This window comes from Trematomus bernacchii, unplaced genomic scaffold (genome assembly GCF_902827165.1).
Source record: "Trematomus bernacchii unplaced genomic scaffold, fTreBer1.1, whole genome shotgun sequence".
NCBI classification, from domain to species: Eukaryota; Metazoa; Chordata; class Actinopteri; order Perciformes; family Nototheniidae; genus Trematomus; species Trematomus bernacchii.
Window position 1 is genome coordinate 1,575,656 of NW_022988066.1, and position 26,906 is coordinate 1,602,561.

General features: G+C 39.9%; 2 protein-coding genes across 2 annotated transcripts in view; one reads left to right on the top strand and one right to left on the bottom strand.

Annotated features, from left to right (window-relative positions):
- The window catches only part of pkd1a (polycystic kidney disease 1a), a 71,912-nt gene extending 66,634 nt beyond the window's left edge, over positions 1 to 5,278 (bottom strand). The window contains exon 1 of the mRNA XM_034120602.1: positions 4,800 to 5,278. Coding sequence (XP_033976493.1) covers positions 4,800 to 5,074 — 275 coding nt within the window. The 5' untranslated portion in view covers positions 5,075 to 5,278. The remainder of the gene's footprint in view (positions 1 to 4,799) is intronic.
- A 9,423-nt stretch (positions 5,279 to 14,701) lies between these two features.
- Positions 14,702 to 22,426, top strand: LOC117474532 (somatostatin-like receptor F_48D10.1). The gene is made up of 5 exons (XM_034120362.1): positions 14,702 to 16,061; positions 17,576 to 17,716; positions 17,840 to 18,112; positions 18,999 to 19,145; positions 22,205 to 22,426. The coding sequence occupies exons 1-5, from the start codon at positions 15,480 to 15,482 to the stop codon at positions 22,424 to 22,426; spliced, it is 1,365 nt and encodes a 454-aa protein (XP_033976253.1). The 5' UTR covers positions 14,702 to 15,479.
- Positions 22,427 to 26,906: the final 4,480 nt, after the last annotated feature.

A 26,906-nucleotide genomic window follows, 5' to 3' on the forward strand; every position in this document is an offset into this window, starting at 1 on the left:
TATCTGATTTGTAAAACATCAGACAGAAAGGTATATCCGTCATTTAACAGTAAGCTATTGAAATTCTGAATCCATAGATGTGCCTGGCAACGCAATCGCACAAGTTACGTCACGTCCGTTAATTCCACATCCACACTAGTCTATGATCCACACACATGGATTAACATCGATTTAATACATTAATGTAGCCTTTGTTTCTGCTAAAAGAGGTGTCGACCAGCTAGGGCAACAAGAAAATCGGCGAAATCAAGTGTGACGATTAAAAATAAAATAAAATAAATTAAAAACATCTCATTTTGACAATAAAAACCGACCAATAGTCGCGGTAGACCATTTGCTTGGCACTTCCGGGTATTTCTCCACTGGTTGGGCCATGTTAACAATACCGTGTAACTGTCACGTTTGAAGGGACGAAACCGTGACATATTCACGTCTTGCCGTGATACCGGGTTGCTTACAAGCCAGTGTTAGCATGGTACACACTAAAGTGCTAGTATGTTAAGATGCTGTACAGGTTAAATGAAGTGGCCAAAAACATCAACTGGTGGCAACCAATGCTAGCATTAAAAAAGTAACATGCTGCTAGCACATATAAGCTGCATCCAATGCAACGTCCAAGCAGTGTTAGGCATGTCAGTATGCAAACATCGACACTGTTACGATGTTATGACTGTTACTGTTTTGAGGCCCAACTAACATTAGCATTGAAATGGTGATGCTAAGATGTTAACATATCATCAAAGATCCCAGGATCCCGGTATTTTTGTTCTGGAGGGTCAGGTTTTTGGGTTCATGCGCCACTGATCAACTTTCATGGGAATGAACAGTGGCCCATCTCTAACATTGTTTCCAGTTCTCACACGTTATTCTTCCCATGCTAATTCTAAGCTTGTTAGCACTAACATTCAAATTAAAGCACATCTGCAGTACCTTAATGTACAGCAAGACTGTTGGCAGACTCAAGCCAAACAAATATAGCACATCTTTTGTTCATTGAACTCTTTAAAAAATAAAAGACTTCCTCCTACATGTTTGTTTACCAGATATTGCAAATAATGTGTGGATGTCTCGTTGCCGTTATGTTTGTATGTTCTTCTCAGCTTGTACTGTAATTTAAAAAGTGAACTTGCATTGGATGACATCCTTCATCTCTGACATGGCCTCTGGATTATTTTTTATTAGAACTGATTGAACTGACCTTGATATGGAAGGTGCTGTATGTGCAGTACAAAAGGTCACATGATTCAGCAGATATAAGTCCAATATCATCAGTAGCGTATCCTACACTAACGAGAAAGCTATTGACCAAGGTGAACAAGCCTTTAAGAGAAAGTAACAGCATTAAAATCGAAGCTCGAAATACTTAGCAATCCATTTATTTAGTTGTTGCCAAATAAATGTATAAAATGATTTACAACCAAATCTCGTCTATCATTGTAAACTGATCAGTTTTAATAAACAGAGTACGTTCAGACACACAAGACTGAATTTCTTATTTACTTTCATTGCCTATTGTCCCAGCCAGGGCAGGCACAGCTCCGCGATAAAAATGTGTTACAGCAATCTGCATACTAAACGAAGGCTATAGAGACTTTAAAAATCCGAGTGTAATCCACAATCATTTCCCAGAAGTGACTTCAGAGCTGCTTCAGTTATTTATTACTGTCCAACCTTGAATTTGACGGATCAGAAACATGTTGCTTCTCACTGAAAGAAAAACGCTGTTAAAGTAGTGTTCTGGGTTTGTGACATATCAACATGTGAATGGACTAGTTGAATGTACTTCTATAATTGGGAAGCAGAATTTTTATTATAGAAATAATAATTGTCGTCTTTTTGAAACTACCAAGTTCCTGAAAAATTCAGCATTAAATTCATCATGCCTTTTCCATTCTCTCACTCTCCACCTCTATCACACACATTCACAACCAGCAGACATTTGAATGTCACATTTCAGACCTGCTATATTGTCAGAACTTCCTCGTTTTACCACAGTAAATGCCTCTGAAATGTAAATGAAAAAGCTTTACATGCATCTGCCTCTCCTTAAATTGTCAAGTGGTAGCCTCTGTCTAATACTTGAACTTATGTGCTGACCAGCGTGAGTCATCAAAGCAAGTCCATTAAAGCTTAAACACGTCACAGAAGCACACCAAGCTTTATTCATTACCTGGCCTTCATCAGGATGGTGTCATATTGTCCATTTATCACCATAGAAACCATCAACAAAATATTTGAATCATTCTCTTAAAAGATAGTACTGTTAACCAAATCCATTAACTAACTGAAGAGTCTACAAATTGATGCTCTTTTTCTTGATCACGTATCTACAAAAGACAAGAAACAATTAGGCGATCAATATAGTAATCAGTCAATAGAAAACTAATTCAGCAAATGTGTTTTGTAGTCAAATTCTCATTTAAGTAATTGATATACTGACATTGTGAATGAAAGCAGGAGTAGCTCAGTGTGGATGAAAAAGGTTGCACAGTGGGCCTCCGCACACGGTATGCACAGCCATATTGTGACACACACACACACACACACACACACACACACACACACACACACACACACACACACACACACACACACACACACACACACACACACACACACACACACACACACACACACACACACACACACACACACACACACACACACACACACACACACACACACACACACACACACACACACACACACACACACACACACACACACACACACACACACACACACACACACACACACACACACACACACACACACACACACACACACACACACACACACACACACAGTTTTTCTACTATTATTCATTTATAGCCTCTTCTTTGTTGACGAGTAAATGAAAATCAACCAAGTGCAGATCCACGGTTTGTTTACTGCTCCAAGGTCTCAAATTCAATTCCTAAAGAATAGGGGCTATAAGTATAATACCTCACTTTCTTTTCAGGTTCTTGCACATATTTCAACCCTTGTCTCATTCAGTTTTTTCTAAAGTTAATTATGTGACATTGTTAGCGATAAATTCTTAGCAAAGTGGCTTGAATGTGCTGTTTTTATCAGCTTAGAAAATGAATGTATAGAAACTGTAGTTACCTTTCTGTTATTTTGAGAGAATGATTCTCTGCCTCGGATTATGGCAAGTAACTCGACAAGTCCCTGAGAGAAAATGACCTTTTTTTCAATAAATAATTAGTGAATATCTTACACAGACCAAGGACTGTCTAAAGCATTATAAAATACAAATCATGTCCCTCTGCCATTGTCAGCCATGAAATCTGAGCTAATGAGAAGATCTGATTTGAATTTCATGCTCCTGCATATACTGTAGGGAGGTGAGCAGCAGTCAAGGGGCCAAATTAGCAAGGACAATAATGTTCACAGTCAGTCACCTACACATATGGCCTCTGCTGGTATGAGATGAAGGTGGTTTGTATATAGACCAAAGCAATTAGCACTCCGATAGAGTCTGACATGATTAGAGACAGATCTTGCAGAAGGGTCTGCCTCTCATTACGTGGCACCTAACAGAGCACTTTACCTCTCTGTTATGCAAATACTAACATTAAATGTCAAGCGCTATTGAAGACGCCATTAAGGACGCCATTAAGGGAAAGGTTTAAATCCATTCAAAATAAGCACACGTATGCACGCTGCCATTAGATGTGAAGATTTTCAGTTTACACTTCACTCCAAAAACTAATTTAAATTATATATATGTTTTTTTTTCTAAAGCCTCTTGAAGATGTTCCTGTACATTGACTACATCCCTGGTATAAAGGGTAAATATCTTAAATATAAGAAGGAAGTGTGAGGGGAAATAAATAATTGATAGCATGTGTCTTGAGTCGGCGCAGAACAGAATGTTCTCGCTGCAGCAGCACCAGAGGCTGAAGTCTGAGCTGCACCACAAACACCAAGTTCACTTCTCTGGTGACCAACTCCATGTATACTACCTACTAGAGACACACACTGAGACACACACTGAGACACACACACAGTGTCACAAGAGGTAGGGCCTTCAATAGAAGCCTGCGTCACACCAAAAAAAGTCACCTTTAAGCATAGCAAGTGCTACTTCTTTCAAATTATACTTCTGTGAATCAAATGTTGCATGTTTTTCTTGAAATATTATTAATATATTTCTTTGTCTTTTTTTTTTAACAACCAGCAATGGTGAATAGTTTATTATTTTAAAGGCCACATCAATCCAACCACAACATCTGTCAGAGTGAATCTGGCGGCTGGCTGCAACAAATTATTCCTTTTAGTATTCTCCAATCTGCCAATTATCCTCCCTATTAATTTGTCAGAAAATGGCCAAAAATGCAACCCAAAACACAAAGATGATACACAATGATACACAATACAGAAAACAAGTAAATACACAAATGTAAAAAGCTGGAACCAGCTAAATGTCTCACATTTTTGCTTCTCGCAAATGACAAATCGATTATCAAAGGAGGTGAAGATATGTTGGTCGATTAACCAATCAATAATCGACAACATGACAACAACCAAAACAAAAGCACAAATACAATTAATTGAAATCCTTTAGTAGTAGGCCTATGGTGTGATGTGGCGTAAACAAAAACATGGTAAACTAGCCTGTGACCCCTAGCTACTGTCACTGTATGGCACACAACAAGCATCCTTACACAGAAAAAATTAATTGAGTTGTCAAATAAATTCAAATATTTTAAACAAAGTAGCTTATGACTTGCTTTCCATGTTCAATATACCACTTCGTACATCCCTGACCCTGTCCCCCCCATCTCTGCACTTACAGCACGGTGGTGTCCGGCGGGATGTCCGCCGCTGCCGGGGCCCTCTCCAGCCCGAGGTGGGAGCAGTTGACGGCGCAGGACGGCAGGGGCCCCGCCGGCGTGCAGCTGCAGTTGACGGGACAGGGGCTGCAGCTCCGGCCGCCGTCCCCCGCAGGCCCGGAGCCCCATGCCCCCAGGCAGCAGAGCGCCACAAGCAGACTGGAGAAGAAGCTAAGCCTCGGGACGCAGACGCCATGTTTTCGCTTGGTTAAAGTCTGTCCATTTCCACAAGGCATAGCTCACTCACATCTCATCGCCTCTGATGGTGTAAGTCCTCTCAGTCTGGGAAGGAACAAAATACTCAAAACAAAGGCAAACACACGCGTCCCTGTTCACGGCTCTCATGTGAGAGGGGACAACACGAGAAGAAGGGATTCACTTTTAGACACCGTTAGCTCCACTGCGTTTTCTTCACTTCTTATGGTCGGATCCCCCTTCTTCTGAAAATCTAACGGAGCTTCTCCACAATCCTTTCAGGGGAAAAAAAGTTTTGGAGAACTTCCTCTCTCCTCCTCCTTCCACTCGATGCAGTACCATGAGCCCCCGCTGCACCCTGCTTCATTCCCTCATTACTTTCTCAATGTACAGTAGAAGCCAAATTGTACTCATTGCATTGAACACAACTTATAAAGTAGAAACAATTACAAAAGTCTAAATAAAACAATAATGAATAATTGTTGTATTGAAAATGATGTAGTCTTCTTTCTATTATCATGGTCATTATTGTTTTAACCTGCCAGTGACAAAACCAGCCTTTTTGTCAACATTTATTTTGAAAATTGTAAATGCAATATAAATGTTGTGACAATGGCATTTATAAATTATTTAGACTTGTGTGTGTTTTTAGTGGTGACGCTGCACATCGTCAATTTGTATAGTTGTATTCTATTATATGTTGCATTGTTGGAGGAGCTCGGGTCATACGATTTTCATTGCCATTTCTACACTGTAGCTTATGTGCATATGACATTAAAACCTTTGAATCTTGAATCTTGAAATGTGGGTTTTTCCTCTTTTCTACAGTAACCAGATAACATATCTGGGAATATTCACAGTCCAATTAACAATAGCACTTTGTCATATTGTTGAGAGTTTTCTGTTTTTTCTCTCCCCATGCTGTCCTCAGAAGTTCTTTGGATGTTTTTCAGCTGGCAGATCTCTCTTCATGTTTCTTAAGAAATAAAAGTCAGTCTCTGGGCATGCAGTACCAATAAAAACTCAGCATTAAGTTGAGCCAAGCGCAGATTAAATCAATTCAAATACAGTTAAATCAATAAATGAGTTTACACTTGTCAAAGCAGCATTAGCTCAGTGCATCATGAAGGTCTGTATTTCATTATCTCTGCAGAAGAAGAGCTGCAGGTGGGATGATGAAGTTGTACCCCCTCAAGTTAGTCTCCATCATGCATAGATTCATTCTGAAATTATTATTCATGCAAAAATGAATAAAATGCAAGTCCAAAAAGACATGACTTTTTTAGTACCTTGATGTAGCCACTCTGCATTCCTTCATCTCGAGTGATATGACTGCTGATGACATGGCCTCCATCACCCACTGAGATGTGAAGATTTTTGTCACTAACGTGTAAAATAACACCACTCTTCTGTGATTTCATTATGAAATTACATTTGCAAAACTTCTTTTTTTAGACACATGTGCACTTCCATGTCTCTCTGTGTTTCCTGTAGCAGTGGAGGGCACGTGTTGGAGGTGTTTGTAAATGGAAGAGTGGATGGGCCAAATGTTTTTAGGCAAAATGTCCGTTAAGATTGTTGAAATAATAAGTATTAAAGGGGAAAATATGTTTTTCTTTTTAATGTTGCTTGATTTAATCATCATGTATACACATATTTTTGGAAACTTCGGGATCTCCGCTAGATTTAAAATAATGTCCCTAGCTAAATATAAAATCCTAAAACACAAAATGTTGTCCAAGGAAATAAAAGGGTTAAACATTGCATTTGGATTTGATTGTATCTTAGGTGATGTGTCCAGTACAGTGGCCCTTTCATTTTGGTTGACACGTCTCTTCCATTTGGTCAACGGTGTATAAGAATAAATCTTGATATAATTTCTCATCAGAGAAGCTACATTGCTAAGTTCCTGAACCCCAGGTGTATAGATGAAGTGCAGCATCTCTGAAAGAGCCATTTACACATGGGGGGCTTCAGTTTGCCTTTACACTGAACAGGAACAAGGAGGGAGGGAATGACACAAAGGTTGAGATAGTCCTTGTCAACTTTAATTGCATGACCCGTAATTACAGTCACAGTCTCAAAGGGCTTCACAAGCCCACATTATTTAAAGGAAGAAAATTACTATCATCACAATCAAGCTTAGAGAAAATCAGTTGGGTGTTAGACCGTAGACCAATGAGCGACCGGAGCAATCCATGAAGAGAATACTGACGTATGTTCAGGTCGATTAGCTTTTGTTAAATTGAATCAAGTTATCTGCAAATCATGTCATTCCTTTTCAGAATGTGCTCCTAACTCTTGAAGTTCAATTGACAAATTGTAACAAACAAACACATCCATGTTAGCAGCTCTCTGAGGCCATATATTAATGTTAAGATGCTCAATTTGCTGATGTATAACAGCTATTAAAGGGCCCATGTCATGCTTTTCCGGTTATTACCCGTCCCCTTGTGTGTTATGAAGGTTTTTATTCATGTAAACGGTCTGCAGAGTCAAAAACCCTCAAAGTACACCCTGTAGCGAGTAAAACTCTAACACAGAAAAGACCATATGCTGCCCCAGAACACCTCGTTGGAGATTTCTCTTTTTCCATTGTTTGCAACAACAAATGACCGGATTGGCCCAAATGGACCAATCCGCGGAGCACCTCACACACCAGGATCCCTTGGCTAACTAACAGGGAGTCCCCATTGACTTGCATAGAGCTCCCTGAACGCTGGTAATAGACGAGTTGGGATCGCGGAGAAATGCTCTCCGCAGACCCATTCTCACAGCGTTATAAACCTTTTTCTTACTCAATATTAAGCCACACTTATTGTTTTTACTTCGGCTGTGAGTGTTTGTGTGTGCTCAGGATGAGTTTCGCTGTGTCTCGCTGTATCGCCGACCCGGAAACCTGTCCGCTCCTCGTAGCAGCTCGCAGCAGCTCGCAGCAGCAACGAGCCTCGCAACGAGCCTCGCAACGAGCCTCGCAAAGAAGCTCGCAACGAGCCTCGCAACGAGCCTCGCAACGTCCCGACCAATCAGAGCACACTGGGCTCACAGGGAGGGGGGGGGGGCAGGAGCTCCAACAAGCCGTTTAGGACAGAGAGTGAATACCTGGTGAATACACATACTATACAGAGATGCTGTATGAGAAACCAATGTGATTTTGGAAAATTGCACAATTTAAATCTATTCTAGTATACCTCAACAATGGAATTATGATCAGTAGAAATGGCCATGACATGGGACCTTTAATACTATAATGTAAATTATGTATGATGCATTTTAATGTCCACCTTCTTGAATTAGTTAACAAGCATGCTAACTTTTAATGATAAACCATATGAATAGTGGTCTATAGTATAAATAAAGTTTTCTAAAATAACTTCAGTTTCTGTCCATAAACCAAAGTATTGGATACATTACAAATGTCTTGATGATGCTACTATGAAAAGTTAATGGAGTTATCGTAAAGTTATTAAAATGTATCCTGAGAGGGGATGATTGTGTGTAACAGAATGTCATGGAATGTATTCATTACGTGTTTAGATATTTCCGTGTGAACCAAAGTATGACATTAACTGACAAAGTGCGGCACAAGCTTGGTGAAAACAACGATGAGGTTTTTAATTTTAAATATGGATTTATTTTCCATACTACGATGAATAATTGATACAAGTAAAATACTCTTTACTTAAGGATATGGATTTTGGCCACCCAACCTGTATACTTAGTTAGTTTATCCTAATAGAACTCCATATATCAAGCAGTGAGTCCTGCAGATATTCGGCTGAACATTACAGACGATGGTAGCTGCCCCTGCTGAACGACTCCATCCCAACGTATGAAATGGTCCAGTCTGGGCTGGGTGAAGGTAAAATGAGCTTGGCTCCTGTTTGGTTATGGGGAGGGTCCTCCAGCCCGGCCAGGAAAACAGCACTTATGAGGCCTCTGTCTGTGTTATTGTAGGGCTACAGGAAGAGAGGGGGAGAGGGGGGACAGTGAGGGAGTTGGAGGCACGTGGTGGACGGAAATGGAAGATTTGTTATCCAAGGCTGAAATGAGGATGTGAAAGAACACAGATCATAATAGATGTTTTGAATGACTATCATCCTTTTTTTTCATATCGCTTTTTCTTGGTTTTTAAAGAACCAGGTTAGGTTCAGAAAAAGAAGCCAGCAACTGCTCAAAGGAGACGATCGTGACTCCTACTAAGAGAGAGAAATGCACAGTGTAAATATATAAAATATACAATATATATGCTGGAATCAATCAATCAAGTGTTTGAGTATCTTTAAACATAAAAGGATTTAATGTATTTTGTTAATTACATCATTGCACTGTTACTGCTTTGCTACAAAATGTATCAAATAAAGGAAGTGGAGATAAGGTACATTAATTCCTTCTAAAAAGTAGAGCAGTAGATGTAAAAGTAGCAGAACATGAAAAATACTCAAGTAAAGTATACCTCAAAATTCTATAGTGCTTTATTTAATGGACCAATGAATGGACTGCATTATATGTATTGTATTCCAGGCTTGTATCATAAACTAGATAACAGGATACATATGTTGATCTATTAATAGCAATGAGTGAGTGGATAGAGGGAGAAAAGGATGATAGCACTTCTTCCAATATCTCTGCAAGGGCTGCAATCACCTCCACCTCAAATCTAATTCATGTTCACTTTGGGGATGAAATTGATCCTCATTATCCATCCATCAGTGATGAGCAGAATGAACGCTATTTATACATTTTATGTACTGCGTGTTCACGTTTTGGTTTTAAAGTGGTCTCTTTTTCTGTTTTCTTTGCTGCTTTTATTCATACTTGAAATATCTTAAATTGAATGTAATCCAGATTGAGATTTTAAGAATATATGTACAAATCGCATGGTATGGAGTACAAACAACACAATATAACAGTTCACAACATGACTTAATTCACTTTTCTTTTAAATCAGTCAAAAAATAGTTTGGAACTAGCATTTATTTTTAAAGTGCGTTAATATACAACTCAACTAAAAATCAAATACACAGTTTTTCCTTTCACCTGAAGTGCTATTTCTCAATCTAAATTGTTTTGGCGTGGGTTGCCAAATATTGGACATATCGAACACAGAGATGTGTGCCTAAAGGAACTTGACGGCTGGAGGTGCTCGAAAGACCAAAGAAATGACCCAATTAATCAAGATATGATCCACATAAGTTGTTTAGAAACTTTAATGTACTTTGGCAAATGCTAATCATTTCATTGACTAAACTAGCATCCTTCATGAATGTAATGTGCATCACCATGACCTCAAAAGGCTGCAGACCCTCTGATTGCTATCCAGTATCTCCTTTCATTTATTTTATAACAAGCAAGCTGTGATTCAGATAATTTTTTTCTGACTTAATTTTAATCATCAACACAGACATCATTCATGTGTGAGCCTGCAATAATCTTTCAGTGGTGTCATCTGTTGCAGCGGTAGTAGTAACGCTGACACCATTCATGATCTAAACTTAGCTGGTTGATGAGTGTAAAATACATTCACTGAGTAGAAAGGGGTTTGTAAGCAGAGCCCTGAAATTGCTTTCCATTTTGTTATTGTGATTCTGGTGTTGATGACCTTAAAGTTAAGGAAAGCACCCATTTAAAGCTCATGAGTTAGAGTAATGTAATTACTGCAGTTTTTCAACACTCCATGTGAGTCCGTAAATACTTTGGTTATTTTTTCAAGTATGCTGTACTGAGTGAAAAGCCTTTTTATTTCCGCTAATTATCACATGTTGGTCCTTTGAAAGCTACAGAATGAAAACGTTATTTTGAAATATGAAATAATCAAAGAAATATTTGTATCCACACAGACATTCATCTGATGTCTTTGTGGATTTTAAATGTAAAACCTCTAATGGACTTTTAAAGTGTTTGTAAAAGTAACTACCCATTAGTGAAGATTCAGAAAATAAGCAAAAGCAACTGCAATCTGCGGCAACAAGCCAAATTTGGAGAAACACAATCTGCTAAAGTCCAGCCATGAGAAATATCAAATAAATAGACCAAGCCAGGAAGCACTCAGCGAGCACATACCTCTGCCAATGCTGCACAATCACTTAAATGTGTTAATTTAATAATAGAACAAGATTTAAGATCTGCACCTGGATCGAAATGTGAAGCAAAACACACAAAGTGATAGATAAGCACGCAGAATGGTTGATGACAAAGGTCAAAAATCATATACAAAATGGGAAAGTGAGGTATGAGATGTCCATTTTTCACCTGTGTTTTTCTTGGTTTTGTTTTTCATGAAAGAAGGAAAGAGAGCAAGCAAGCTAAATAGAAGATTTTTTTTTTTTACACAGTGGCTTCTATTGCCACGGCAACACCAGCCCCGACCCTGTTTTGATATCATATTGTAGTGCATTTTAATGAGGAAGATCCTGTTTGTTCTGTCAAGGAGCTTCGTCTAAAGTGTTCTCAGCCTGCCCTCTGTTTTCACCACCTGTCTATTTAAATAGCAGTAATAGTTAGGCCGACAGTTGTTGTTTCATAAGGGGCTTTCACACTATGGCTGCGCTTGACATCTTGACACACTGCATGTTAACGCACTGCATACATAATCTGCCTGTACTGCACACTGCCTTCTATATTAGAGCCTTAACATCCTCAAAATGTTAGCGGCTCAAGCAACTGCTGATTTAAAGTTGTGTATAGATTAGTAATGTAAATCAATTATTTATATTCATTTCAATATCATATATTCTAGTAAAATGTAAAGGGAATGCAACAATTGTTAAATATTTGTGTTGTTTATTATGATTTCTACAGTATATTTTACATGTGAGCTCCTGTACTGTCCCTCTGAAATCTTACCATAACTCACAGTTATTTAATCAAACGGTCATTTCTTTTAAGCCATCCACCTCTTAAAAGCAGCAATGCATTTTGGGGCTCAAATATTGCATCACAAGTGCGAACTCCCTACCATTCACAGATGCAAGTCAGGATATTTAAATCAGCCAAGGCCAATGTTATCATTGATTTCCTGGACTTGCCATAAGCTCTAATCAGAAATACGCTGGGGTTATGTTACATCACAGAGTAAAACTGCTCCCCTTCTGGGTTTCAAAAGACCATTTCCATTCCCCTTTTCTCTCTGGTCAGCCCTGTTTGCCCGCTTTTCTTTTATGTTTCTCAAATACACACTGCCCACAGGACACTAATGTCCTCTGACAGGCTGGTAAGGTCAACCCTCGGGTTGTGTGATAGTTTCACTCCAGGGGATTGTTGTGGAGATGGGCATAGACCTTCCCCTCTTTTACACACCTGACACTCAGATATGTACTAAAGGCTCTGTGTGTGTGTTTGTTTTAGCTGTGTATATGTTAGTGTGTGTGTGTGTGTGTGTGTGTGTGTGTGTGTGTGTGTGTGTGTGTGTGTGTGTGTGTGTGTGTGTGTGTGTGTGTGTGTGTGTGTGTACAAATGGTCATAGTGGGGGGGGGGGGGGGGGCGGATCCTCTTTCTACCACCATGTTCCCCGTAGAGAAGAGAAAGAGAAAGAAAAGAGGTAACGTGGTAACACAAGTCAATGATAAATGTAATGATCATGGAAGCGTATGAGCATCATGTATCTGACTAGCTGCCACAGTGCTCTACTATTGTGTGTGTGTGTGTGTGTGTGTGTGTGTGTGTGTGTGTGTGTGTGTGTGTGTGTGTGTGTGTGTGTGTGTGTGTGTGTGTGTGTGTGTGTGTGTGTGTGTGTGTGTGTGTGTGTGTGTGTGTGTGTGTGTGTGTGTGTGAGAGTGTGTGTGTGTGTGTGTGTGTATGTGTGTGTGTGTGTGTGTGTGTGTGTGTGTGTGTGTGTGTGTGTGTGTGTGTGTGTGTACAAATAGTCAGTTTGACACTTTTCGAATGACTAACACTTAAAGATGCACATGATGAGACATGCTTGCTTTCATACTTAAAACAAATAAATAGTGCGACAGGAAGAAACAGTTTAATTCCAGAAAATACATTTATAGAATGCAACAGATATGAATTGGAATATATGACAATGATAAACTGATTATTATGCACACTTTTCACTTGTTTGTTTGAGTTCTTTACCTTGTATCTTGTAAGAGAGGTTGGGGAATTAACACCTTCACCTGTTTTGAAAGGGGTGTTTCCAGGACTGACTGAGTGGGTGCATTGGAAATGTTACTTAATATTCCTGAGCCATCAATCAAAGCAAATCTAAGACACACCAACAGCACTGAACTCTTCCTCAGCTTTCAACTGCAAAAGCGTTATCAAAGTGCCTTACAGGCCCACATACTGTACATGTATGGACACAGGATAACAGAAGATAGCAACCTGTTGCCTTAACTAATCCTCCCTGGCAGGGTTTCAGTTCTATAATGTGACAGTGGGAGTCCAGTGTTGTGGATTAACGATTAATGATTCGATTCTAAACAAGGCTAGTGTAGTTGTCTCTGCTAATGATTTATTTTTAATACAGCAACAGTACAATCCTTTAACCAAAAGTCATTTAGAAAATGACTACTGCATACTCAGATATATGTGTGTAAATGTTATCTCACATGGCATACATCCCAACAGTACATCAACATAACCAGAAGAATGAAGTAGAATAATGAATTGTTTGATATAAAATGTATTGGTGCTTAGATGTCCACCCTGTAAATAACATGTCTGAATTAATCATTGCACAGAAGCAGCTTTTAAAGCCTTGATTTATGAGCAGCTGGAGTCACAGATTCAGTTGGATCTCTCTGATATTATTATTTGTAATTGGAAAGAACCAGCTGTTGTTTCATCTGAAGATTTGACGGCTTAGAGATTTCTCACCCCTTAGTCTATCACATACAATGTGTTTCGAGTGCTAGCCAATAGAAGCGATAATGTTACATAGTGATGTCACTGAAGTAAACAAAGGAGTCCAACCAAGGCATGCAGGCAAACCTATATAACACTACAGGAAAGTGTATACCCTAATCAGCAAAATAGGGCCTCTTCAAGGAACCCTGTGGAGTTTTTGACCACAAGTAGGGCTTTGAATCAATATTGTTGTGAGTCGTTCTGTTTATTTTTTCCATGTGTGTTCAAGCTGTGTCACTGAATGTAAATATCACGCTTTTGTTTGTTTATAAGAAAGATCTTAACCTTATGTGTAGTGTCTTAGTGTTAAGCACTGCATCATCATGTCATGTATACAATGTACATTTCATATTTTGCATGAATTTCACCAATATTGCAGAAGCAAACAGAGCCAACACCTGATGTCGTTGGACATTTTGACGGGTGACAGCTTAAACTACGTCTCTCCCCCCCCCCTCCCCCTCCCCCCTCTCTCTCCCTCTAGAGAGCTGTGAGGAAAGAAAGTAGAAGAAGGAAGGAGCTGCTGCTGACACATTCTGCTCAGCACCACGGACAGCGGACGATTAGGAGCTGGGACACAAGCTATCCATCGATATTTTTGGAGAATCGGGAGACTAAATGGACAGTGAGGAGTTTGGTTTGGGGATTTTCTGATTTTGATTGCTCTCAAAAGTATTTTGCGCTGCTTGGCAAAGTAAGCGTGTTCTCGTCTTTGTGTAATGTATGCGAGAGGTAAAAACGTAGCTTTTCTTTGGTAGTAAAAGTCCTTAAGCAAAGTTTAGATTAGATACCCTTTATGCATAACTAACACCGAGAGTATCGCCTAAATTAATAAAGCAGGCGTTATTATCGAGCTCCAGGCAGGTCTGCCGTGCGTAAAAGCTGTGCCACTGATACCAGCGATACTCCCGCTTGACGCGTGCGGCAGCAGATGGATTGTATGTTTGCAGTGTCATGTTGATAGTCAGTGTTATTAAAATCGGAAACCGGTGAGTAATTACTGTACGGATATTACTCCTTGTTAAAAAAACCTGTTCGAATGTAAGATACAAGACAATACATATTAGTATCTGGATTTGGCTCATGGCGCATGTGAGCATTGAAAGAAAATGAAAACACACACTTTGTCATTCCAAGGAGAGAGTAACAGTGGTCAGTACACTTGACTGCTATGAGTCGCCTACTTTATCTAAGGCACATAGCACACACCTAAATTCAAGACACTTATATAGATCAAATGGGTCAAACCACTATTTCATTGTTGCCTAGATGCCTAGTGAGTAAGTAAAGTTATTCCAATATAGCATCCTTTTAAAAAAAAGAAAATAGAAAAAAAAGTACAACAAATAAACATCAGCAGAAACAGAACTTAAAAAGATACAAAAATGACAAACACTCGAGGCGAAACAAGGGTCTGTACATGTTAGTGAGTTTCCAGCTGCTTTTTAAAGGCTTCTACTTACATTGATTTGTTTCTGTTCCAAAGTGGAAACTAACAAGGCGGAAGTAATGACTTTCTTTTAAATTAGTAAAAACCTGAGGTAACAAATCTACATCTGGACTCTGGCACCATCATCCTCTCTGAAACCTACAATGGAGCCTCCTGAGCAAAGCTACTGGTTTCCCCTGGCATCAGACCTCAACTCCTCCTCTGCAGCCCCCCCGTCGCCTTTCCCTTTCTCCTACCTCCACCTCTCCAACATCTCATCCAACCTGTCCACTCAGAGTGCCCCCTTCCAGGGCAGCAGCACCCTGATGACCGCTCTTATCTCCCTCACAGTCTTCATGGTGGGTCTGACCGGCAACACTCTGGTCATCTACGTGGTGCTGCGCCATGCCAAAATGAAGACAGTCACTAACATCTACATCTTGAACCTGGCTGTGGCCGATGAGCTCTACATCATCGGGCTCCCCTTCCTCACCACGCAGAACGTGCTCTCCTATTGGCCATTTGGCACCTTCCTGTGCCGCGTGGTCATGACAGCAGACTGCATGAACCAGTTCACGTCCATTTTCTGCCTGACGGTAATGTCCATCGACCGTTATCTGGCTGTGGTTCATCCAATCCGCAGCACCAAGTGGAGGCACCCCCGCGTGGCCAAGGTGGTGAGCGCAGCCGTGTGGGCCGTGTCCTTTGTGGTGGTCCTGCCTGTGTTCATCTTCTCTGATGTTCAGGTAAAAACTTCAGTCCTACATGTGCTTCACCTTTTCTGTTTAGCTTCAACTAAAGTGTAGGGTCCTTGGAAATCTACACGGGGAGGGGGTTTTCTTCCCAACATCCATTAAGTTGCACCACCATGTTTCTACAATATCTTAGAATGGACAAATTAAACGTTGGCTCGAGAGAGGGACTTTTACATGTTGGTGTTTACTAAAGGCCATCGCAAGGAGAGGTGAAAGGAGTGGTTTTCAGTTGGTTTTCATCAACCGCTAGAGACCAGAAACTCATACACACTTGAACTTTAAAAGCTCCTCCTGATTAAAAATCCTTAATGTTCTACTAAGTCTAGTTAAAAGCTCATATAGAATTAGAAAACACAGTCGGTTCATCCCTTTTGTTACATCCCAAATTGATATGAAAACAAGGAATTGTTTAAATCGTCATGTAGTTCAACATTACGTATTACTCCCCCCTCAGCAAATTATTACACTTTTTCATCGATCATCTTGAATTTAAGCTTTTTTTTATCTTCCTAGGCTGTATTAAAGAGAACATATTATGCTCATCTTCACATTTCATATTTGTATTTATGGCCTCTTCTGTCTCCATGCTTTCATCTTCAAATAGCTCTTTATTTTTCTCATACTGAAAGGGATCATTTGAATTCCGCAAATTACACTGAATTCACTTTCTTGTTGAGAGAAATACAAGGATATTGATTCCAGATTTGTGTCTGTTAGGTTAAATATGGAGCTAAGGGCATCACAGGCTTAGCTTAGTATAACAGCTGGAATTGGTTACGTTCATGTATATACAATAAATACAATTATGGTCAACAGAAACATTTGCTGATGGCAAGAACAAAGTGGAGCACTCACTGTACCAGCTAGATCATTTCTTAAGACATAGATAGAGACCAAAAACAGAGCTCAAATAAATGAATAATAGAAGAACATTTTCAAGGCAAGAAATTCAATAATTTGTCTCCTAAGACTTAATTGGAAGAATGCCTTTGTCTTCTTGAACCTTTTGAGCATTCATGATTATACAAGAGATACTTTGATGGAAAGAATACGCAAGTTGTTTTTGAACTAACTGAATATCCGAAGGTATTATATGAGAGGAGAAAACAATGAAGCAAGTTCTGCAACACAACACTTTTAAAATAAAGGTGGGTGGAGAATATTCCGAACAAAGTTTCTTCAGTCAACGGCGAACCATACTGCTGAAGGCCGTTGATAACAAAACCACAAGTTACTTGCAGTTAGACAGTCGTTTCTCTAGGCAAACACAACATGTAACAACATCAAGTCTGGAAATGTCATCCACAAAGCAAAATGTGCTTTCTTGAGAAAGCAGAGAATGTCATTGGAATTTCTCCTAACATCCCTTTCTGCATTATGAATACGCTTTATAGTTTCAATTGAAGTCTATTGTTTACCGTCTGTGTTTTTCTCCCAGTCTGACTGAGCAGATAATTGCTTAATTTGTATTTGTTTTACTTAGGTTAATTGTATTTCCTTTATAGGACACATTTAACTCCTGCAACATGAACTGGCCAGAGCCAAAGAACGCGTGGTCAACAGCCTTCATCCTCTACACTGCCACAGTGGGCTTCTTTGGACCCCTGCTCATCATTTGCTTCTGCTACCTGCTTATCATTATCAAGGTGTGTACAAATGTGTGTTTTTGTGTGTGTGTTCTTGTGCTGTTATTAAATATTGATCATTTCAATCATCCTCAACATCTTACCAACATTTGTATCCCTTCAATCATCATTCAATGGGTGCAGATTAAGTCATCAGGGGTGCGGGCGGGCTTCACCAAGCGCCGGCGTTCTGAGCGCAAGGTGACGCGGATGGTGGTGGTTATCGTGGTGGTGTTTGTGCTCTGCTGGCTGCCGTTCTTCATCATCAACATAGTCAATCTGGTGGCCATCATCCCAGAGTCCAGCCTCAGTGCCGGCATCTATTTCTTCGCTGTCAGCCTGACCTACGCCAACTCCTGTGCCAACCCGGTGCTCTACGGCTTCCTGTCAGACAACTTCAGGCAGAGCTTCAGAAAGGTAGGTTAAATATCCTCAAGGCGAAGGTTGAACAAGTAGTTTGACATTTTAGGAAATAGACATCTTTGCTTTCTTGCAGGGATATGGATGGAAGATCAATACCACTGTCATGTCTCTACAGGTAGTAGCCCTTTAGCTTAGCTTAGCGTAATGACTGAGAGCAGGTGGAAACAACTAGCGGTCCTGTCTAAAGGCAACATAATCTTCTTAGGGTTATCTGACAATGATTGGTAGTGCGTTAACATGCAAAGCAAACTGCAGAGCAAAATAGTTTGTACAACTACATTTACATTTGATTCTTTCGTCCTGGCTACAATGCCTACCTCAGCAGCGCATGTGCGTTGTGGAACTTCTTGCTTTTTTAAATGAAAAGCCCTTTACATTTAAAAACATAGTGAAATATTTGTAGGACCTTATTTTGGAGATAATGCATTGACTTGAACGGCTCCATTATTTAGTGGAATATAGGATTTTAATAGTTGAATCACGTAACTCATATGAGAAACCTTTATCAAAGGAAAACTCAATAGAACTGACACTGGTGTAAAAGTTGGGGTTGAAGAGCTTTACATTTTGCTGTTGTTTTATTTTCAGTCAACCCAGCTAGCAACACACTTCTTCTTTTAGTGTGGTATTTGTGAAGTTTTGACTTTGGCGCCGTCTGCTGGTAGTATCAAGAATGACAGCAATACACGGTGCTTTATCCCAGACATTATGACCCAAGGACACTGAGATGAACAGACTGATCTCATAGACGACCAACTTTCAATGCAATTGTCCAATTCTTCGTAATTTGTATGTCATTAGAACAATATGAAAGATGCTAAAAGAAAATGATATCCCAATCTTTGAGAATGACACCATTTCTGTTGTTGTGGCCCTGCAGGTTCTGAGCGTGGGGACTGTGCGGTGCAAGACCAACGGTGTGGATGACAGCGACCCCAGTGCTCCTCGCACGGAGAAAACCGCGTCACACGACTGCGTCCTTTTCTCCCAACGAAACCAGGCCTACCACGACCCCCAGAGCAGCCAGGTACGGTGTGCATCTGTGTGTATATGTTGTTGTTGTGTGTATGTGCGTGTGTGTTTGTTGGCGGATTTTGGGGGGAAACATGCCTGATCTATTCAAAATGACATTTCCACACAACAAAGCGTCATTGTCAATAAGAATATTCTCCTTGATTACATTTTATTTGGTCTTTAACAAATTCATAGTCAAAGTCTGCAGAAGTCCTTGTAGGGAGGTGGCCTTGGCTAAGTTTTATACATATGAGATAGCTGTTTGTAAAACCAAATCTCAACTTTGCATTAGAATCTTCATTAACATAACATTAACACACTTCAAGTCAAACCTTGATATTTTACTAACTCTTATCCAAGTGACTGACTCTGACTCTATTGAAACAGTAGACAGTAAACAACACTTTTAATAACACACACACACACACACACACACACACACACACACACACACACACACACACACACACACACACACACACACACACACACACACACACACACACGCACACACACACACGCACACACACACACACTGAAATTCCTGCCCAAGCTTAGTTAAGCAGTCACAGTACTTTGACAAGTCAAGAAAGCCAGCAGCAGCTTCATTCTCCTGCAGTACTTGTTGAACAGAGGGGAAATTATGCAATTTCTTTCCCTTTACTTGCTGGAGATATAGACACAGATTTGCTTTAAAGGCCTTTACAGCACTAATCATGTCACATACTGTTTTGCCATTGCCTTGTAGCTGGAGGTTAAGCTGGTTTAATTTTCCTGTCAGATCAGTCAAAAAGGCCAGGTCAAGTACCCAACCAGCGTCAGATAAGATGGAGGTGTCCTCCCCTCTCTCTTCCATGAAGAGCTTTACCTCATTCAGCAAGGAGAGGAAGCGCTGTAGGATTTTCCCTCTACTCAACCACCTCACCTCAGCATGGAGAAGGAGATCTCCATATTCAGCTGACAGTTCCTCAAGAAAAACGTTGAAGCTCCTGTGTTGTTTTGCCTTCGCTCGTATAGAGTTTATTATTTTTATCACAGGTTTCATGACGTGATTGAAGTCCATAACTTTGGCACAAAGTGCTTCTTGGTGAATGATGCAATAGTAACTCAGGAAACGTGGGAAATATGGATCTGACTAACAATTTGCGATAAAACCGTTGTGGCGACCTCTCACAGCCGGGGCTCCATCAGTTGTTATGGATACAAGCTTCTCCATTTGCACACCTTTATTTATGAAATAATTCTTAATAGAATTATACACGTCCACACCTCTTGTTGTTGTTGTGAGTGGAAGCAATGTCAGAAATTCCTCTTTCGCCGTAAAATCCTCAAACACCATCCGGATAAACACAGACAGCTGAGCTGTGTCGCTCGCATCCAGCGACTCGTCGCACTGTATGGAGAACCACTTGCACCTGACCATGTCCCGCTCCAACTGTCCCATGGCATCCACTGACAGCGCTGACACTCTCCTCGCCACAGTGTTGGGTCCCAGTTGCACATCGTCAATGGCAGACATTATCTCCGACTTGCTCTTGTGGTCTCTGAACAAAGTCTCTGCCATAACAGACATCGCTCCCTTAAGAACACCGCCATCAGTGAAAGCTTTTTTGTTCTTTGCCAAATACTGAGCGACTCGGAACGATGCTTCTGTAGCTAGGCTAGCTTTCTTGGCAGGCTTCGTGAACAATGCCTTTGTAGCGTAGCTTTTAATTGTTGTACCTTCTCAACGCGAAGGCAACTGCCGGCGGGATACTCCTTTGAAAAGTTTTCGTGAAGTTTTGTGAAGTGCCGCTCCACATTTCCCTTCTTCCCCACCGCAACACTCGAGCCACAAATTAAACACACACACTTGTCTTTGATGCTCGTAAATAAAAATGCATGTTCCCACTCGTCATGAAAGTAGTATATTTTAGATTTCTTCTTTGACGGACCTTCCTCAGTTGTCATGACTGCATCTTACATCTCTTTTTCTCTATCTTTCTTACTCTCAAAATATACTACATAAATAAATATGTCGCAACATGTCAACTGCACTTTAGCGCCCTCTGGTGAGCTACTCGGAAAACCTCCGCAATCGACATGTTGGCGACCCCTGCTTTAGATGAAAATAAGGAGCCACTCCCAAGGCACAATGGTGCTCTAGGAGGAGATTCAGGTGATAAGGTGGGGGGGGGCGGGTGTTACCTTGGTTGGTGATTGGCTAATGGTTACAAGCCAAAAGATCGTTATGACATCATAAAGTGGCCAAAATCTGATCAGCTCATTTTCAGACAGGTTTTTATATAAATGGATCAGGACAAAAAGTGAGTGAATCTTTTTTCCTGAAACTTTCAGTCTCTTTACACAGAGGGGACACATGGTTATGTATAAAAGACATACAAAAGTGGATTTTGCATAATAGGTGACCTTTAAGAAATCAATAAATTGACATAAGTAATTATATAAATATAAATATTTATTGATTCAAAAATGATTTTGTTGCCTTCTCCGGAGCCTTTAATCTGAACTCCTTCCATGGCACCATTCTTCTGCTTCTGAATGCAGTAATTGACCAACCAGAAAAAAAGAAAATCGATTTTCAACCAAGCTGCGTATTAACAATGAGGTAAAATTATTCTGGATCACATGCTGCATTGTTACTAGTGAAGCCTTCATGTGTGTGACTGTAATTTGATTCATACCTAAATATACACCATATTATGATGAATGGACATTCAAACCTGAACTCCATTTACCACAATTCCATGTTGTGTAGATTTATTTCTGCTGCTAAATGCTTAAAGGTGAGGATAATGGCTTATCCTGCACACACATACAATCAGGATATTTTCATAAAAGAATCATAGGGAGTAAAGAGGGAAAATGCATCAAAGACTGCGGAAAACTCAAGGTAATCATTGCAAAATGGTGTGTAATTGGCTTGTAATTATTCACATTAGTCCTCCTTTCTCTGCCCTAACATAATGTAGACCCACCCAAAGGGGAATTAACTGACCCTCTACTGCTTTTCCCGCCCTTTTCCTTTATCCCCCTTCCTCTGCCTCTGGCTCTCTTTCTCTCTCTCTGAAGATCTCTCCTCACCCTCCAGGCTCGCCCACCTCCCACACAGCAGCAGACCTGCACCGCTCCACCCCAACACCTCAACCTTTCTCCTGCTGCCCAGGAGTCGGACCCCCCACCACCCCGGTAGACTCCACAGCGGCCTCCATGGTAACCCCGGCTGATCTTCCCACCGTCACTGCCCTGACCTCCCCCACCTCTCCCGCATCCATAGCTCCTCCGGAACAGTAGCCAGCGATCGATGGATATCATGGGGTTGTAGGAAGTGAAAAGAAAAGCGGAGGAGGAAATATAACATCATGTCACATAAGTGGAAGCATCGAAGTAGCTGATGAAAACAGAAAAAGTGGATGCTTGTCAGCATTTCCAACCTAAAAGGCATTTCCGGGACTATATTCTGACAACACTCCTAAATGCATTTCAGCATTTTTGATCCATTACGGTAAACAACATCATCATCACTTACGAGTCACGGTGAATCTTTACCTGTATGAATAGCTCAGCTGTTCAACAACCTCCATTTCTTTCCATCTGACACAAGTGCCTTTTCAGACCGCTTTCAGCTATCCTCACAGCTCCTGAACAGACACGAACATTACTACAGTATGTTCTTCTTTCACATTCTGTTTATCTGTCACTCAACATGTTAGAAGGTCATTACTTTTCAGGACCAGAAATGCCATCGAGGACATATTTCAATACAGCGGAGGAGATTTCCTGCAGGTATAGGAAATGTTTATTTAGGTAAACCGGGCATTACAACGTTCCATTTTTGCACACCACACGTTTTGATTCAAACTGAAATGATGATTCCTAGTAAAAATCTTGCCTACTACAGCTTTAATGAAACAGCTAAACATCACAAAGTACTATAGTGTTGAGTGTTTCTGTATTATTGTAAAAGTGCATTGTTTCCGTTTCAAGGTCCTTGTTACTTTTGTTCTCCTCACTTAAAGAGGAACACCACCTAAATGAAAACACCAATATCTTATTTCAATGGTGCAGGAATCATGATAATTGTGAACATGAGCTACTCTCTCTCAAAGCCACAAAGAAGAGAAGAGAAAACCAGTGGTCAAATCTGTGACTTCATCAGGTATAAAGTCTTGAGCAAGCAGCTCCATAGACAATTACATTTGATTGATATACCCAAAAGGCATTTTTCTATTGTACTTCTATTGTAATCCATTTATTTAGATGATACCCCAGAGTGCTCTGTGTTGGAGCAGTTGGAGACTTTATACTTTACGACATCACAAATTTGAGTCTGAGCCCTCATGGATTTTGGAGTTTATGTTTACTAATATAATTATAAAGAACCACAGGAATAATATGTATAAAATAAGAAGTTAAAAAAAAAAAAAGTGTTCTGCTTTAATTGGAATGGAAAGTTGTATAGCTCTGTGTTAAAAGTCTGCTGTAACACTTTCTGTGACTATTTTCAAAAGATGGCTTGCTTGCTTTATCAGCTTCTCCGTCACTGGAGAGGTGACTCTATGCCAGCTAAGTGTTTTTCTGTACACATGTTGCCAGCATTGAACACAAAACCTGTTACCTCTCTGTAAACATTGTATGCCACCTAATGTGTGTCCCTGTGCATTTTTCATGCCATGTAAGTGTTTATGTGTCTACATTCGTGGCTGTTTTGCACATTTAAATCCATGCCTTTCAAGCTGCTGAATCAAGGGATGATATCAGCATATATTGTAGCAAGTGTTATTGTGTGACCATGTTTTCATCAGCGCCTTGTACAATAGATTTGATAGATTATATATATATACTGTAACTACACAGTGGCTATTTTTGATCAGTCCAGCACAGCTGCCTGCGATATTGCAAACGTCTCTGCCCTTGAGCTTTTATTATTAAACGTCCTGTGTCGTTTCTTGGACAGATGGGAAAAGATTTCTGATAGATATGACTTTATCGGAGTATGAACACATTTTTAAACAAACAGGTTTTTTCAATTGGTATGTGGCCATTGTACAAGCCCAAAAACACGTTAATCTTGCGTTATTGTATGTAAGGACGTATTTCTGGTCTTCATACCATTTCTGCACGTGGCCAATCACTTTATAGAAACATTGTGTTATTCGATAAAAGCTGATCTAACATGTAGCGTAAGGATGAGTTTAGAAATTCCCAATGATGGATGTTTTTCAGCTCTCTTTCTTTAAGAAAACAAATCAAGGGCACACATTGAAGACAATGGAGGGTGATCAGAACGTGGCCGTTGACATGCAAATTGAGACATTTTGTATATTTTATCATTGTCTAAATTGTTGTTCAGATGCTTCGGTGCAGTATGTTTGTTGTGTTTCTCTGTAATAAAATGCTGTGATTAAGAACAGACAGTTCTGGTTTTTTGCACCTTGTCTGTATGTATATTTCAGAAGGTGATGGATTATGATTAAACAACCAACATGTCAACATCCCGCAGCTCAACAAGCCTGTCATATCTTATATCGAGGTGATTTATATGCAAAGCAAGAGATTAACATATCCATAGCAACCAGTCGTTGACAGGAAGTCACAAGTTAATATGGCTTACACAAGCTGAGAGGAAGACCTACATTAAACACACACACACACACACACACACACACACACACACACACACACACACACACACACACACACACACACACACACACACACACACATACACATTCTATATTCTTGAAGGGTACTTTGATATTTGATATACTCCAAGGTTAAGAGTTCATCTTTATGAATGAACACGTTTCCTCAGAGCAGGCAGAAATCAGATCTCTTTCTGACTCTCTCTCCTTTTCTCAGAGGTCTTTAAAAACGTTCTTCTCTGTAATCAAGTCAGCCTGGGTGACTCCTCAATTACTTACAGTATGTAGATGCTGCTCAGAGAAACACAGGCCAATGTGCACACTCTTACTGTGATAGCATTATAAAATAAAATATACATTATTGCATGACATTTTATATTATTCAGTCAAGAACATATTCAAGAATGGCACCACAGATATGCATGTCTGCATGCATGTGACCATAAATCAGAGTAGAGCATTGATTTTTTTTATCAGTCTACACTTCATTATCTCAAACCCAAAGCTGTGAGAAGAGAGAGATGAAGGGAAGATGAGCAGCAGACAACAATCTTTATTCACAAACCCAAACAAGTATCATTGTATCAAGTATCCCTGCTAATAGGTTTGTTTTATGTTCTTGTTTTTTGTGTTTGTTTTTTAAAATAACACAAAAGATACATATATAAAGGTCTACACAAACAAAGCCATGCTTTAATGTTCAAAAAGCTCTTTATTTTTCTCATACTAACTGTGCTGCAGCACCTCTTTTCACCCTCTGTCTGAAACCAGAGCCCAGTCTGCTCTGATTGGTTAGTTGGCAGGCTCTGTTGTGATTGGTCAACTGCTTAGAGATGTACAACCCCTTAGCCCATGACATAGCACTAGCCAATAGAAGCGTGAGTGTCACACAGTGATGTCACTATGTTATGGAAGTAAACAAAGGAGTCCAATGGAGGCGTTTTCGGAGGCGTAAGTCCGTTTTTCCATAGCTGAACATTTGGAAAGACCTTTAAACCGAAGTCCAGCTGAAGTTTAATTGATTTTACAGACAGTTAGATCATATCAGGTAGAGTTACCCAGATGTTATTCGTGCGCAGCTTCAACGGCAGTGGTATAATGCCGCATCTTAAAGGCTACATTTAATAAATCAGGATTATAAACGAAAAAGAGCCCTGGCTGTATAGAAGTCTATGAAAAATGACCCTTGTTTTATTTTCATTTATTACCTGATACATTTGACTCTTGGTTTTTATTTTGTACCCGACTCTTATAGTATTTCTGACAAATGTGTTGCGGGTGTCTTACACACTGTTCTACTTTGCACATGACCTTCAGTACAATGCTCTGTTTTCTTCCCTGTAAGACTATGATGGACATCAAATACATGCCAGTCAAATGGCCTTCAAATGGTCCCCTGCAGTATGAAGCATTAACTAAGAATTGAAGTTAATCACTTCTGATTATCTCTCCAGTATTTCTGTCTATAGATTCAAAGGCTAAACTAATCATTAAAAATACGATACTTTTAACATATAGACACATTGAATTTGTATGAAAAAACAATATCTTTACTATAATAAAATCAGTCCTAGCACTATGACATTTCAAATAAAGAAAAATATAGGCAAGGCAAGTTTTATATAGCACCTTTCAGCACACAGCAAAAAGTGCTTTACAAAATAAAATAAAAGACATTTAAGAAGAAATACAGCAGAAACACATTATAAAATGGCATTTAAAAACAGGCATTAAAAAGCAAAGATAATAAAATAAACACAACAGGTATAGAATACATGAATAAAAGCCATACTGCAGTGTGAATATGAACGGCTCAATCAAAAGCAGCGGCAAAAAGATACGTTTTCATTCTGGATTTAAAAGTAGTAGCAGACCTGCAGGATTCAGGGAGTTTGTTCCAGATAGTCGGGGCATAATAGCTAAACGCTGCCTCACCATGTTTAGTTCTTACTCTTCTGACCCGACCCAGAAGACCTGAGACTCCTGGATGGTTCATAGTTATGCAGGAGATCGTTAATATAATTTGGTCCTAAACCATTCAGTGCTTTAAAAACCAGCAGCAGTACTTTAAAATAAATTATTTGACAGACTGGAAGCCGCGGCGTTCTGAATTAGCTGCAGCTTTCTAA

Excerpts from the sequence above, each read along its gene's own strand:
- LOC117474532 (XM_034120362.1), top strand. The coding sequence starts at position 15,480 with ATGGAGCCTCCTGAGCAAAGCTACTGGTTTCCCCTGGCATCAGACCTC. Across the intron at positions 17,717-17,839 it reads ACCTGCTTATCATTATCAAG|ATTAAGTCATCAGGGGTGCG; the intron begins GTGTGTACAAAT and ends CAATGGGTGCAG. Across the intron at positions 19,146-22,204 it reads ACGACCCCCAGAGCAGCCAG|ATCTCTCCTCACCCTCCAGG; the intron begins GTACGGTGTGCA and ends CTCTCTCTGAAG.